At 36.0% G+C, this 17,096-nt stretch overlaps 2 protein-coding genes across 2 annotated transcripts; one reads left to right on the forward strand and one right to left on the reverse strand.

Annotated features, from left to right (window-relative positions):
• The first annotated feature begins 2,059 nt into the window (after positions 1-2,059).
• Positions 2,060-4,197, forward strand: LOC113278659. Its single transcript, XM_026527435.1, has 4 exons — positions 2,060-2,173; positions 2,450-2,569; positions 2,647-2,859; positions 4,102-4,197. Exons 1-4 carry the CDS (start codon positions 2,072-2,074, stop codon positions 4,195-4,197), a joined length of 531 nt encoding a protein of 176 aa, XP_026383220.1. The 5' UTR covers positions 2,060-2,071.
• Positions 4,198-12,692: 8,495 nt separating this feature from the next.
• Positions 12,693-14,170, reverse strand: LOC113280892 (protein SPIRAL1-like 1). The gene is made up of 3 exons (XM_026529489.1): positions 14,011-14,170; positions 13,384-13,698; positions 12,693-13,094 (listed from the first exon to the last, which is right to left on the reverse strand). The coding sequence occupies exons 2-3, from the start codon at positions 13,684-13,686 to the stop codon at positions 13,008-13,010; spliced, it is 390 nt and encodes a 129-aa protein (XP_026385274.1). The 5' UTR covers positions 13,687-13,698; positions 14,011-14,170; the 3' UTR covers positions 12,693-13,007.
• Between the last annotated feature and the right edge of the window lie 2,926 nt (positions 14,171-17,096).

Consider the following 17,096-nt stretch of genomic DNA (forward strand, 5'->3'; position numbering starts at 1 on the left):
GGAAAACACTCGAGCTATTTCAAATTTAGAAACCCATGATGGCCAAATCGTTGAGATCGTTAAGAGAAAAATAAAAATGCTAGTTCCCTAATCAACCACAACCCGATGATAGAGGAGTTCGTGAAATATTAACTAGTTAAAAAACATCAAACCATATGAATTGACAACAACATTTAGGAACGGTAAAACGGTAGACAGTAAGATAGCCATGCCTAATAGTGGATATACTGTAGATCCACCTTCTACTTCCCAAAAGGATCCAATAGCTGAAGAGACTAACAAAGTCTCTGATGATGCCAATATAGTTCCTGATAGGTCCGATTTAGTGCCCAGAGCTTCGTACCCACAGTTGTTAGTTCCAACAAAGATAGAGTCAACTTTCAACGAAACAATGAGAATATTTAAGCAGGTGAACATTAAAATCCTTTTATAGAAGAAACTAGGAAAATGCCTGCTTATGGAAACTTCCTTAAATATCTTTGTACATGAAATCCTAAGCTTAATGTCCATAAGAAAGTCTTTTTAGCTGGTCAAGTAAGTTCAATCCTTCTAAACCAAACAACCCCTTAGTATAAAGACCCGGGATGCCCCACTATATTTTGTGTAATCGGTAATTACTTAGTGGATAAGGCATTGCTTGAATTTAGAACCACTGTTAACTTATTCCCGTATCATGTGTACAACCTAAAATTGAAAATTACCAAAATGACACTGTAATTAGCCGATAGGTATGTCTAATTCTCTCGTGGTGTCATAAAGGATGTTCTAATTGAGGTTGATAGATTTATTTATCCGGTGAATTTTGTTGTTCTGGATACCCAACCTGTTTAAGACCAAAGTGCTCAGATAAGGATGATTTTAGGATTCCCATTTTAAGCCATATCTAATGTTGCCATCAACTGTAGGACCAGACTTATGAACATATCTTTTGGTAATATTACTACTGAACTAAATGTCTTTAATGTTACTGGACAACCTTCTAAGATAGATAATTTAGAAGAAGTGAATATAATTAGCACTCTAGTCCAGGATCATTGGCATGACTCTTTATTTGGTAATTTCATAGATGAATTTGATGATGGCATTATCTAAAATCATATGGATGAACAGTCTTTAGAAGAAGCTCTCGAGTATTTGTTAGACTATGAAGACCCTGAAATTTAAAAAATAGTTGTTCTGAGAGTAATGATTATCCTTAAGTTTGGGGGTGGTGTTCTAAAAGAAGTTCTTGCGTATTTTTCAGACTCTAAGGACCCTGAAATTCAAGCAATAGTTTTAGGTCTTTATGAGAGTAATGATCACCTTAAGTTTGGGGGTAGTGATGATTCTTATGATCGTCAAGTATCCCTATTTGAAGTCCCTAACTTGGGACTCGATATTTGCGCGTCTAAGATATTATCCGAGTCTCCACGGACTCCACAACAGATCCTCCTGATATTATCCAGGAAGAAATCCAGGTATTAGAGACCCGTCGTTCAAATGAATGCGTTTATCAAGACATTCATATGAATCCCAATTGGGTGCCCCAGATAAATCTAATTGTCTCGAAAGAAATGTTAGATAAGGTTGTGCTACGTCTTTTCATTTTTTGTTTCGGCTATCGTATAATATGCTTTTCTGCTTCTTTTCTGAATTCATCTATTTCTGGTGCGATATGGGGTCTGGAGATGATGATGATATGCTGTCACAAAAGGCTTGAAACTTCTATAGTGTATTGTGAGTCTATGGCACGACTTGTGTACTGTGTGTCTATGGCACGAATTCTGCTTACGATCCAAAAGGTGCCGCATGGCCTTAAATTGGATCAGTTAGACCTATCTGACACCAAAACTATGTTTGATCTGGAGATAAAATTTATCACTTAAATTTTACGTATTTCTCTTCCGGTAGTCCTGCACCTGCAAGCAGTTCATTTTGTGTTGGGCCCGTAAACTGGTCAAGATTTTATCTATTCTACGAATAAACAAACCAAGTTGTAGCCACCGCCTATAAAATTCATTTTGAAATTTTGAAATTCAAAATTTCTCTCTGTTTTTCAAAATCTCTGGAAAATTTGGAATCTCCCGCCAATATGAAAACTCAAGCTGAAACAGTTCGCATTCAGACACTTCGGAAACGACAACAACGAAATCAACTGAGACGAACTGCTAATCTTCTTCAACAAGAATCCAACGTAAGATCAAAACTAAGCCAAAATCTCTTTCTTTTTCCCTTCATTTTACTGATTTTTTTTTTTAAGATTGTTGCTGAATCTACATCGCCGATGATGATTTCACCTGTTACTGAAGAAATGAAAGTCACTGATCCTGTTGAGATTCTTAATTGTGATCTTCTCGTTTCTCGTTTTTATGCCCTAATTTAAAATTACTTCATAGTTTCCTGAGATTTTGATAGATAAGTTATGAATAGAACCGATTATAATGTTGTTGTAGTTTTCTTTCTATTGCAGAATCTTGTTTTCCATACAGATTCATCTCTATGGATTTCATCTGAAATTACCAGTGACAAAGCTCCAGCCAAATCTGATGAATCTGATATTCCCTCTCAATTAAAATCATCAGCTTCCAATGTAAAAATTTGCATAAATTTCAAATTCCTTCTCAATTAAATGTTTCTTTTCTTCAATCTAATGTATTTTAGTTGCAGATTGTTGAGTTTGCAGATGATTCAACTCTCTCATTTGAAGTCATCAACAGCACCGTGAACGGCGATGGAGCCGAATCTGCAGAAGAATCGGAAGGGAAAATGAAGATAGATCTCCTCGAACGATATGGAACTGACTCGGATCGGTTGAACTCGCTCCTGAAAATCGGCGGCACGAGTATCGAGGATGACATTGATGAGCTTATGTGCAAGAAGGTGCGCATCCAAATTTTCTGTTTCGTGGTATAGATCGCTTTGCCTTTGTAATTTTACTCTCGAGATCAGGCTCATCTGGAGTCTCCTTGATTTGATTATCGGTTAGGTTTAAATTGCTGAATCGGTATCCTGCTCTTGAGTTTTTCGATTCTCATTAATATTACTGGTATAGAGTTTAGTATTTCCTTTCCCATTTTCTATCTTTTAAGCTTGTAATTTTGCTTTGTTACTTCAACTGGTGAAGAAATCAGCAAAAGTGATCTACAAAACAGTAATATAGGGCTATTGATTACCCATTTTATGATAATTGTGTTTGATTACCGTTCAGTAATATAGTAAATGAATAGATTCAGATTTTCAGTCAGAAAATTGTGTTTGATTTTATTGTCTGCTATGATAATTTAGGGCTTGATTACCCATTTTATGAAATGCTGAACTATCGTATTATAATGGTGTAAATTACTCTATTGAAGAAGTTCTGAGGTTCAAGCTTTCCTGGAAATGTCTCAAGATAACATGGAAGGTGTTTTCATCTACGGATACACAATCTACCAAGGAGGAAATCCTTTCTGCTGGAGGTTAAGATTAACTTCCGCTGAATTGGCCGTTATAATGAATCATATGAAAGGTGCTTAGTTGTTTAGTTCATTACTATAGATATGGTTTGATTTGCACGAAGTTTCTCCTAGTTCGCCTAGCAGATGAACATTTAAGTAGTTCGTCTGCCTCTCTTAGTTCTTTAGGAATTTAAATTGGTAGATAAACAAAGACAACCAATATGTTTAACTTTTAGAGGTTTTAGCATTACCAATTTTCAGTAGTTGAATACTCAAGAATAGTAACATATTAAAAGGTGACGTTAACAAAGACAGTGCTTTTGAAGGCACTCCTCATTTAAACAACTAAGATTAACTGAAGCGGGTGCAAAATATCTCAAAATTTCCAGACCATGGAATAGAGTGTTTTCAATATTTTGTCTGAAGTAATGCTTGACCTGTGTGAAACCTATACCGGCCATCAAACTAACCTTCAGGCTGCAGAATTTACCTACCGATAGGTTTCTGGGTTCTGGGCGAATATGCAAGTCTGGGTATTGCTCTGTCTTGATTCACTTTCACAGTCAGCAATTGGAAGGTATCTTGAAGTATACACATATCTAATTTAGTCTCATAAATCTCATTACTGCACTATTTAGCTCTGGATGTATTGTTGTCTAAATTTGGAAGCATTTTGGATGTGCAGGCAATGCACTATACATCTCCAAAAGCTATTCGGAACTTGTTGTTTGGGGTCAGTCGTCCTACTTTAGGACAGAACGGAGGTTACAATGAAGTTTGATGTCTGACCATTTTTTCTCCAATACTTGTGCATTTAGATGTGGGTTGGTTTGGTAAGAATGCGAGTTTTTAGCTTTTCTGTAGTCCGGGGGTATGCTCAAGCAAACTCTTGATGAAAAGTGCACAATTATGAGTTTCTTACATTCGCTTATGTTTTCTATATCTTCCGATTCGTAGTGATGATAATGCTAGGCTAGTGAGCTGAGTGACATGGTCATGGAAAGTCGATACTGAAGTTGATTAGAAATTCATGTCTTACTGGCTGCTGATACTTTTCTACTCCGAATAACTCATCTAAAGACTTAAAGGCCTAGATAAATAAAGCTCCCATATTGAACGGTGAGGAAACCCTCGTTTCCTATTGGCCGAAATAAATCTTTTTTTAATTTTAGTGAGGACACTTAGCAACGTATGACTGGTTTAAAAAGAATATATAAAAAAAACAAAACCAAATTCAATCTGGAATTCATGGCCTCAGAATATTTAGGTGAGGACACTTGGCAATATGATTGGTTTAAAAATTACAAACTCAAAAGAAAAACCTAACTTACCGTGTTTGGAATTTCAAGTACCTACATATTATGACTCTTTTGTCAGAAAAAAAAAATCCACATATTTCACACATTTTTAATGTTGGTTTAAAAAGAATAGAAAAAAAAATAAAATAAAGGAAACCAAATTCAATTTTGAATTCATGACGTGACAATATATAGGTGAGGATACTTATTTGGAATTTCAAGTGTACCTACCATATTAGAACTCTTTTTTCGTGAAAAAAATCCACATATTTACACATATTTTTTGTTAAAATAAAAGGACAAAATAAACAAAATATTCTCCACCTATTTAATGTATTTGCCCGCCACATCAAATCAAAAATACATGGCGAAGCCCCGCGCACACCAAATCAAAAATGCATCGCCATGGAACGGGGAAAGTGTAAGGATCCTCAAGCTCGTCAACGCTATTAGACTAGTCAAGAGACGATTTAGTCGATAATAACTCGATTAGTTTAACACGAACGTTAATTATTAGAGATTAATCTAACAACTATCTATATACGAAACTAGTACCATCGGTTAGATCTTGAAAAGTTACGCGAGTTAGACTACTCGAATGCGTCGATCGGACACCGGATGAAGAAGATATGGCCCTTGGAAATTTAGATGTCGAAGTTTGACTTGAGCCAACCGGAGTTGACTTTTCTGTAACCATTTACCGGCGATGCACCATTGACCACGAAGTCAAAGTTAATTGACCATACTTTTCCATCAATTGGACCTCTCTTTAGTAAGAGCTTATCTTTTAATAAATTATCTAAAGTGACGTTAGTAATATTTAAATTAGTAGAGAGTGTAAAAGGAGTGTAAGTCACCTTAATTAGTTAATTTAATTATTTTACCCATCCATATATGTCCTTTGCATGGTGTAAGGTGGTGGTGTGGCTTTGAAATGAAAACAGAGAGGTGATGAATGGGAGTGCGACAACGTAGTAGGAGGGGTTGAATTAAAAGAGGAGAATAATTAAAAGATTAGAATTTTCTTGGTTACGGGGAATGAGATAAAAGAGTTAGCAAGAGATATGTTTGAGCTTGAAAATAGATAATAATGATTGTTTGATTGTGTGTTTATATTTACTAAGTAGAGGTAAAATCAGTGAGGTAGATAGCTTAATGTCTACTGGGAGAGATAAGAAAGAGAGCATTTGAATTAAGTGAAATAAAGGATGATTATGGTGATTATAGTACAAGTGATGGTACTCATGATGATAATGTTATGACGATGGAAAACTCACAGAACCTACTCCAAAGGCTAAGGTAACCTCTATTGATCATAGTATTTTTCTATTAATTTGGGTAGTGCTTTGTTATGACAAATAATAAGAAAAAATTAAGTGTTGAAATATCCGCCTCTAAACATGCTTGCATATACCATATTACTAAGAATGTTTTGGAAAATCATACAAGTCACAACATATGCTGATATATATAGAAAATTTTATGCTTGGGATTACATGTGCTACATCTAGAAACAACTACATGATCATTGAATAGAAAGAACATGCTTTATGCTTAACTTTATCATATTTAGATATAACTACTTGAAGCTAAAACTAGTTGTATGCTTGGTATGAGATATTCTTCAAGTGCATAAAATAGGAGATTATAGGGTAAAGATATACCTGACTTTTCTCTGATAAGTATAGACAATCAACAATAGTTGGTACCTTAGATAAAATACTTAAGAGGAAGGTTTTTCATCCACTTCTATGTCCTTAAACTTCTAATGGCAAAAATTACTTTAAATAACGCTAGAAGGGAGTCCACCTTCAACTGCATAGACATGTGTCACCTACTCAGCCATCATGAGGTGGAGACACATCCCTTAACTTCAAATAAAAAACTTGCATGCCACTTAATGGATTAACTTGATGTACTATAGCCTTATGTACAATCCCCATAAAACAGTAAAAGTCTTGCCTTTAGTACATGGTCTAAACATTAAACACACACTTTATTAAGATTAGACTATTCCGATTTTATCAAACTAAACATGATTAGTTGCTAAACCATAAAAAAGTCTAACATTCTCCCACTTGGTTAAGCAACAAATCATTTTTATTTCATTTAAAACCATTTAGCAAAATACCTTTCAGATTAGAAACAAAAACGATTGCAGGTGGCCACCCATTTTAGAAAAGAGAGAATCTTAATCAATGCGCATAATATCATGTATAACTGAATGCTTAGATCAAATGAAACGCTATTGTTGGACCATAGAGACACGAACACCACTTATAGGATGCACTAGTCATTTCCATAATCACGACAATAGACGAGCCATTATCCTTAAGCTAAATTTATGAGCATACATAGTTCCAGGATGTCTACAAACTTAGGTTTCACATTAAGCTAACCCTTATGCTTAATGACCAGGACTACTTTCGATCTCGAAGAGATCCAACTTACATACAATGTCTGAAAATGAGTTTCACCTTATACCCAAACTGGACAGACTACTTGAGAATTTAACTGTATCGTCTCGAAAGAGATCCAACATATCTCACTAAAGGAAATTACGCTAGCACAAATACACTGTATTGCAAACATTATGTATATATGATCCCATTAAACTTTACAATGCAACATTATGAGTGAGCTAACAACATGCGTATGGCTGACCTTAACATGCATACGATAACCTTATAAATTAATTTACAAACAAAAACATGTTTTCCTACTATATTTCACAAGTAAAAAAGAACACAAGGCAAACAACAAACAAACACATCCAAAAACACACAACCATAGACTTGCTAGATTATTAAACCACTAGTTACTTCTTTTCAACAACTTTTGTTTTGACCCTTTTCAGCCATCGTTGATACTTCAAGCAGTTCCTCTTGATATGACCCTTCTTCTTACAAAAGAAACATGTATAAGAGTTATGTGAACCTTGCTTTTCTTCTCCTACACCATCCTCTTTATCTGCTCCTGTTGATGCTTTTCCTGTTGATGTTGATACTTTGAAGTTTTTTTTAGTAGGACCTAGTGCAGATGAATGATGTATTGAATGTGCATACTACGGTGTTTCACGTCGATGCCTATCTTCCTCTTGTACACAGTGAGTAATTAGTTCATTCAAATCCCACTTCCTATCACAAGTGTTGTAGTTGATCTTAAATGCTTCAAACTGCTTTGGAAGAGAATTTATTGCTTGTTGCACCATGTAATCATCAGGTAGAAACATGTCTAGGTTACGAAGTTTATAGATCAGTTCTGCCATTTGAAGTATATGCTCTCTGATACTACTTTTCCCATCGTACTTCATTGAAGATAACTGACTTAAGTGAGTATTGGCCAAAGACTTTGTAGACCCCATAAAATTCTTCTCAATCACCTCAATCAGTTCTGTAGCCGTGTGTTTAACAGGGATTCCTCCTCAGATAGCATCAGGTATAGCCCCTCGAATGATTAGAATAGCCATTCTGTTTGCTTTTTCCCACTTGAGATATGCCTTCTTTTGAGCATTTGTAGACTCATCTGTAATTTCTGCCGGTTCTGGTTCCCGTAAAGCTATATCGAAATTCCAACACCCTAGAACTATATCGACTTGCGACTTCCACTTTAAGTAATTTGAACCACTTAAAGGCTCGATACCAGCCATAGCAGTCTGAACTTGCGAAGAATTCATAACTAAATACAAAACAAAATTCTTTATTTAACTTTAAGCACTAAGGCAAGCATAAACTTTATAAAGACTCGATATTGTCGTCACTTCACCTTTGGGTAAAGTTATTACATATCTAAGTCCCCTAAAATGAAGTTCAAGACTGATGTACTCATACCAAGTAAGTAAAGGATCTGTTAAACCTTTGGGTTCATTAGAAATATCACTTACTAGATATGAACAAATCCTCTTGTCCATTAAAGATAACATCTGCATGATTAACCTTTGGGTTTGGGCATACAGAATGAGATCCAAAATGCAACTACATGCAGTCCTCTTCATAGAAACATACACTTTGTATCCTATCAAAGTAATCACTTTGGCAACACTTATCAAGTAACAAAGATGCATAAAGACTGCTGCTGCGTGTAACACTTTACAACTTCATTTCAGGCCAACACATGAGCAATAAAAAACCTATTCATGGTACTAACAGATTCGACATCAACACACCATGATTGAACATGTGAGATACTGAAAATTTCATGTAAAACACAACAAGTATATGAAAATCAGATGTAGAACACGTCTTAAACCTATGGCTCTGATACCAATGTTGAAATATCAGCCTCTAAACATGCTTGCATATACCATATTACTAAGAATGCTTTGGACAATCATACAAGTCACAACATATGCTGATATATATAGAAAACTTTATGCTTGGGATTAAATGTGCTACATCTAGAAATAACTACATGATAATTGAATAGAAAGAACATGTTTTATGCTTAACTTTATCATGTTCAGATATAACTATTTGAAGCTAAAACTAGTTGTATGCTTGGTATGAGATATTTTTCAAGTGCATAACATAGGAGATTATAGGGTAAAGATATACCTGACTTTTCTCTGATAAGTATAAACAATCAACAACAGTTGGTACCTTAGATAAAATCCTTAAGAGGAAGGTTTTTCATCAACTTCTATGTCCTTAAACTTCTAATGGCAGAAATTACTTTAAATAAGGCTAGAAGGGAGTCCACCTCCAACTGCATAGACATGTGTCACATACTCAGCCATCATGAGGTGGAGACACATCCCTTAACTTCAAATAAAAAACTTGCATGCCACTTAATGGACTAACTTGATGTACTATAGACTTATGTACAATCCCCACAAAACAGTAAAAGTCTTGCCTTTAGTACATGATGTAAACATTAAATTTGACTAAGATTAGACAAATCCGGTTTTATCAAACTAAACATGATTAGTTGATAAACCATAAAAAAGTCTAACATTAAGTTCTTAATTAATGAAAAATCTTAATTTTATGTATTATGTCTCCTGCTCAACATCTAGGTGTATTTTTAGGTACCACAAAGACTTAATTGGACTTAGCTCTATAAACGTGAAATATATTACTTCTGCTGGTGATTGTGTACATATAATGGTTGTCCCGATCCTATTAGTATTGAGTGAGTTATCATTGATAGAAAACTAGTCGTCGTAGCTGTATTCCTGTGCTTTCAGTCACGAGTGACCATAAGTAGGAGCCTTTCTAGGTATGTTAGAATCGGAATTAGTTCCCGGTCAAAACCAGAAATATGTAGAGGAGACTTCCACCTTTATAAAGAGATATCATTTGTTAAATTTGGATCAAAAATGAGAAATATAGACACCCCGAAACTTGACCATTTGTGATGTGTACAAGTTATAGTTATCTGTCATGTGTTTGTGGAAATGACCGAGTCAACTCGACTGAGTCAACACTAGTTGGACCGAGGTAGCGAGTCAGACCTGTTCGGTTCATGGATCGAGATGTGGGTTAACCCAATGGGTTAGACGAGTGGGATTGGGCTTAGAGGTAGAAAACTTATCATGTAGTTTTGGACCACTTATGGTCCGAATTAGCTTCTGATTCCTTCTGCAAAGTTGTAGGGTATTTCGAGGGATTTCCGATGACACCCAATTTGACCCCATTTGGATAAGTAGATAATGTTTTCTTCCCAAATTACATAATAATAGGTTATAGATCCATTGATTAAAACTAGAAGCATTAGTTATTTCACTTAGACTAAAGAATCGTATGAGATTATGTTTTAAGCCTTATGTGAGCCTTTTGGCTAATTTCTTAGAGTGCTTATGTGATTAACAATTAGTCTTTATTAACAACGATCAATTCAAAGGATGTACCAGTGGATCGTGGATCTCGAGGTAGGCGTGGCTTGTCATCAAAAGAGGTGGGAATACTTTTAACTCTTTTGAAACTACTGTTGTTTATTTTACAAAAGTTTATGTTTAAGAAACCCATACATTGTCTGTTGTGCATTTCATGCATTGTTTAGTTTGAATTATGATTGTTCTGTTGATTCTTTGAATCTTTCCATGAATTAGAAAGGACTTGTAATGTATGTCATTATGAATTTTTATGGGAAATAATAATTTCCACCTGTGGTATATGGGATACGCTCCTTCGTATTTATATCTATTTACTTTCAGCTTTTATGCTTATTAGGTGTGGAACAACCTGGCATCAATATAGCTATGTAGGTGTGGAAAAACCCGGCATCACTAATATAAATTGTTTGAACAAGGAGTTTGCCCATATACATGTTTGTGCATTTCCAGTGACTTAGTCACTTTGATGTTTGGGAAAACATAATTGTTTTCCAAATCTTGCTCATGATTTCTTTAAAGTTAAATGTTATTCCTGCGGGGCACCCCTTTTAGGGATGATGTGCTCACCCATTCTCACTTTCAGTTTCAGAGACAGATCAGAGTTGCGCAGCGAAAGCTTCGAACTGTTGAGTCTGTTTTTGGTTAACTTCTGTTATGTTTATTACGTTGTATATTTTATTTGTAAACCAAATGACTATTATATATGTATCATTTCAGAGAAGTTCTTGTATATATACATTTCAGAGCGGGATTATTTTTCGGGTTAAGTTTTGTAGCAGATTCCCTAATTGAATGTTTAAGTAAATGATTTAGATTTTAGTGCCTCTTTATTTAGTTAATCTCTTGGATTAGTCAGCTGCTAGCTTTGGGGGCGCTACACCAAGCCCCGCGCACACCAAATCAAAAATACATCACCACGGGGCGGGACGAAGCCCTGCGCTCACCAAGTTAAAAGGGGAAAATGCCATGTGTGTCAATGACGGACCTACAGCTGGGCTAAAGGGGGACTTAGCCCGGGTAGGCTTTCCAGTCCACAAGCCAATTTTTTTTTTGCTCGACCAAGGCTTCTAGCCCGGGTCTTAAAAGAAAATTTATCTTTTCTGGGTCCGTCCCTGCTGTGTGTAGCACGGGCACAAATCTAATAATAAAGAATTTCACCTACCGGCTATGGGACCAGCACAATCTGCAAGAGTCCAACAATTTGTTTCTTTTCTTTTTTTCCTTCCTGCTAAAACCCGCAGCGGAATTCAAAAACTAGGAAAAGTAGGTCCCTTGCATCTTGAATACAGGAATTAGAATTATGTTTGTGTGAAATGTAAAAATTGATAGTTGGTGGTATCTGTCTCGTGCATTTTTAGCTAAATGGTGTGTAAATTGAGATGTGGTATAAGTTATCAGGTTTGACACCTTGTAGGATAATTTGTCTACTATATCGTTCACTTCTCATCTTTTCTCTTTATTTAAAATTTCACATTAATTGTTCACTCTCAATGGTTGTGTCACAAATTCATTCCCTGTCAAACCAATACAGAAACTCATGATCGAGAAACTCAATAGACACGCGGGAAGGATACTAGTTTTGCGAAGCATTAATAAGCTGGTCAAAATTATCGAATAGTTCTTCCATGTGGAATAGAGGTTCCCAGAGAAAAAGATATTTTACCATCCACAGGCTAATACCACGAGAATCATTTCATCTTAGTCTCACAAATTAGTTCCCTGTCAACACTCAACAGTAACGCGTGGTTGAGAAACTTAATAAACTGGTCAAAATTCTGTTTTCCGAGTAGTACCTCTTGGTGGAAACAGAAGGATATTTTACCTTCCACATTCATTTGATCTTAGTCTCACAAATTCATTACCAGTGTCAAACCAATACTGTAATGCACGATCGAGAAACTCGATAAACTGATCATAGTTATCTATTTTACAAATAGTTCCTCCCTGTGGAATAGAGGTCACCAGAGCAAGGATATTTTACCATCCACAGGCCAATACCACGGCCTGGAGATTCATGTCATCTTAGTGTCTCACAAATTCAATTCCTGTCAAACCAATACAGTATCACATGATCGAGAAACTCAATTGACATGCAGGAAGGATACTATTAGTAGTTTATGAAGCATCAATTCAACTGAACGTATATAGCAAGAAGTAACATAGAAATTTTTAAATCAGCGCTTCATTAAACACCAACTGGATTTAAGGAAATCGACTCAAGTAGCAGATGGAACCCTTCATTACAAATATGAAGGTTTTCACAATGTCACTGAGCTTATAGTTGAGACATTTTTTGCACCTGATCTCGGTAATCCTCAGCTGAGCTTACCGACTGAATACATTTAGGAAGACATATATATTACATAGGAGATTGTTTATCATCTTAAGATACAGTTTCTCATAACTACTACTACAGGTCTAAATAACCCATAGCTTTACTACTCTGGAGAAAAAATAACCTCAGTTGCTACCACCACCTCCGCCAAAGAGGTAACCCAGGGAAGACCCACCGCCAGGAGCTGCGTGAACCTTAGTCGAAGGTCGATCCTGTTTCCAGAAACGCACATATGAGCATATATTGTAACCACAAAAATCTAAGCAATCCATTCACAACAGACACAGAATTGCAAATATGCAGATGCAACATAACCAATCATACAAGATAAAAATACATCGAAGCTAGACAGAGCATGAATTCACAATGAAGCTAGAATGACTTGTCCAAGGCTGTATAATAAGGTAAGTGTACAGATGTGTTGTTTCGCAGATAAATCAGTCATCAACTACGAATGGGACCAGATGATGCAATTTCGCAGATCTTAGTTTAAAGACTTACAGTGATGAAATTGCCAGTGTTCTGGCCATCAGCGCGATAGTAGTTATTGGCTAGAGAACCTTGCACTACTCCAGCTGGACCCAGCTTAGTTTTATCTGCTGGGGGCGAAGGGGAAGACTTGTTAGCTGCAGGTACAACATTTTGTTCCACCTGAACTGGGGGGGTCTGAGCAGCAGCAGCATCAGCAGTGGGAGTTGCAGCAGCAGCAGTTGCAGCAGGTGCAGCTGTTTTTGGTTCCTCAGGACCAGCAAAGAGATACCCTAAAGAACTCTGACCTCCTCCATAACTGACTCCACGGCCCATTTGTCTGTCTTTCTGTATAAGATTCACATTTTAAAGTTACATATAACCAAATCACAAAAGATATCTACAAAAACTAGGGTTTAATTTTGGGGATCGCCCTAAAAAGTAAAAAAATTCACTCTCAAGTACCAAACAAACGCCGAGTCAGATCTTGTTTATACACGTTTCATGAAACTACTGAAACTGAGAATATAACATGAGATGGTGAATGCCTGACTACATACAATCTAGATCCGCCATTATTTACTTATGGATTTGCAGTAAAACAACAAGAAGAAGATGAAGAAAGAGACAATTAAATCTGGGGTTTCATTTTTTTCATACCTTAGTTTTCGGATCCAAACTGGAGAAAGGCAAGATCGGAGATTATTTGAGTTTACAGAGAGAGAGTGTGTGAGTGATAATGGTGGTGAGAATGAGAAATACAGTGGAAGATGCAAATATCAAAGGAGGAGTAGAATTTTAAGTTTTATAGAGGAAAGGGCAAAAAAGAGTTTTTGATACGCCCAGACCTTGTAAGTTATAACGCCAGAGTCATTCTAATTTTGAATTTTTCTAAATAATTAACCGTTTAAATTCGAAAACTACGCTATCCTGTAATCCGATATTATCGGTAGTGGGATTCTAACTTTTGGCAACGGCAACAAATATGCTATGGACAAAACTGTGCCTTGGATCATATTCACAAAACTTATGGCTTGTTTGTTACGGCTGACTCGTAAGGATCCGACCCAAATATCCAAATATGACTCAGTATGTTTGTTTTTTTACTCAAATCTGATTTAAAAGCACGTGAACCAATGGCTTGATCCAATAAATCGGGAATATTTTGTTACCAAATTCAAACATGAGGTATTGGGTAAGAGTTGGCTAAAACTAAAAGCGTGACATCTAACTCTCGACGAGTCAGAAGTTGACTCATATCCAAATCGCACACGCCAACCAAATAAGACATAATTGATATTAAATTTTTGGGAATATGTTAGGTTCTAGTTTTTTTTATATTAGAAGACTCCTGGTTCTAGTTTTTTTGTATTAGAAGACTCCTGGAATATGATACATCCACATATAATTCTTACTTTGAAATAGTATTCATTTCAAGAAAAAGAAAATCAAAAACATAGGATTCTCGACAAATAAGAGTTTGTTATTACATAAAATTCTCATGGTTACTAATGGGGGTACCAGTTTAGTTTATTGAGAAAGTATATCAAAATTCATATAAAACAAATTAAAAAGCAGGTTTTATAATTTTGTACCAATCTGACACCCAATTAGCAGTAATATTGGAAAAACTTTCTCAAAATCCTAGGACTGCAGATTTTATATTGAGCGTCGAAAACAAGCACTAGACGCCCAATAAAGACGTATTTTGAATAAAGTTTTATTACATCTTTAATTGATATTCAAATTCAAACAAATGAACATCTTTTAGAAGCCAAAAGTTCGTTCTTAAATTCTTCTTTCGCCTTGGCCTGAAATTTTAGAAAGCCGCTCTCAACTTGCTTCGTTTCCGTTTCCCTTATTACACTTTGCGGAGGTGATTGCCCGGGTTTCCTCGATGCTTTTCGTGAGCATAAGCAACACCAAACTGATATTGGGCACAATACTGCGGCAATAACTGAAAGAACAACTCCAACGATAACAATTTTCACAGGCAAGTCATTTTTCTTGGCTAAAATAGGACAACGAGGCAGTTTAATGTCAAATAAAGTTCATGAAATTAACTAAAATCAATCGTGAACGTAGATGCGCGCATTGTATACGTACCTTTAGTTGGAGGAGGAGGAGGTAAAGAAGACGATTGAGGAGGCTTCGCATTAACAATGATAACCTTGGGTTCATAGAAAGGATACATTTCATATCTGAAATTGCAACTTGGATTGAGAACAGTCGCACCAACTTTTCCACTACAACATACGGATAAGTTCCTGGCAACCTGGCTGAGGCACTTACTGCAATCCGATGATGACATATCTGAACACTGCGCTAATCCATATATCTGCCTAGACGCCGACAAGTTTGCTTCTCCTACAACAAACAATTTAATAGATAGACCAGAAACTACACTTTCTATGACTAATTTCTCCATTAATCCAGCTAAACTCATCTTGATTATTTCCAGTAATGCTAGTTTGGTTTACGATATAAAACATTGGTTTCTGCAGCTTAATTGAGAAGAATGATTCGTTAGATTACCTTAGAACACATGCATCGTACCATAATATTGCTTGTTTAGAATTCAGACATCTTATTTTCTGTTTAATGTCTACACTTGCTACGTCAAAATAAATTTGGCATTCTTCCGGTTTAAGATCACCTCTGCACTGGTAACTCCCGTAAACAACGTCGGGATCGGACCCGATACGGGAACTTCGATATCTGTTGTTGGTGCCTTCGTTGTTAAATAAAGTGAGCGATGAAGAGAGAAGGTAGTTGAGGTTATTCTGATAAGTACTGTTAGTGGTATAATTACCTCCTGAACAGAATTCTTGAATAAATATCGGCTTTGCAAATGTACTACTACTGAGAAGGTAATTGAGGTGACTAATATCGGCTTTATATGATCAAAAACTCTGTTGGGTCAGTATGCTTTTTGTTTTCGCTCTGTGAATCGGGCGATTGTTCTATGCTAACCAAGTAAGTTTTCTCCTCTCATAATTTGATTTAAGCATCGTCTAGCATCTGTTTTACATCAGTTTATGATAATCTAATCACCTACTCTCTTTTAGTTATGCATAAATAGTGTCTGATTTTCTTTTAGTTCCTCAAGTTCTCTTTTATTTTCTTCTTTCTCTCTCTCATTTCTCACAATTTTCTTTATGGGTTTCTAACTCTCCTGGTTCCTCCATAATGTGTTCACAGTTTGTTTATTCTCATATGGCTTTTGCCAGTGTTTTTGTTATGATTGTTGCTTTTGCTGAGTATGTCTTTAAGCTTTTGCTAACAGGTCTGGATTGTGCTGGTATCAATGGCATCAAAGGTATCAACGATGTCAATGTATTTGTCAGAGGTGAGTTAACTCAGCGATTCCATCCAAGGAGTCAAAGATGCAGTTTATCCCGCTTTCACGGCAATTCAAAAAAATTCAAACTGAAGAATTTCAGTTTTATTTGGAAAGTCTGCCTTTTAGTTTTTCTGGCAAAGTTGTTAGCCAGCTGTAGAATTTCCAGTTACCAAAATTATCCCAAAATATTTGCTACCGTAATTCAGACCAAAAAATAAACTTTCATTCATATCCTTTTTATTCTCAAAACCCTAATACCTCCATTCTAATCTATAAGAAAACAACAGTTAACGATCCTATCTCACTATCAATAACCTTTCACAAGATGGCTGACGAATCTTCAAGCAATGTTGGTGATCTGGTTAACAAGTTCAAACAAGCCACTTTGGAGCTCGGAGACACT

This window comes from Papaver somniferum, chromosome 5 (genome assembly GCF_003573695.1).
Source record: "Papaver somniferum cultivar HN1 chromosome 5, ASM357369v1, whole genome shotgun sequence".
In the NCBI taxonomy this organism is placed as follows: Eukaryota; Viridiplantae; Streptophyta; class Magnoliopsida; order Ranunculales; family Papaveraceae; genus Papaver; species Papaver somniferum.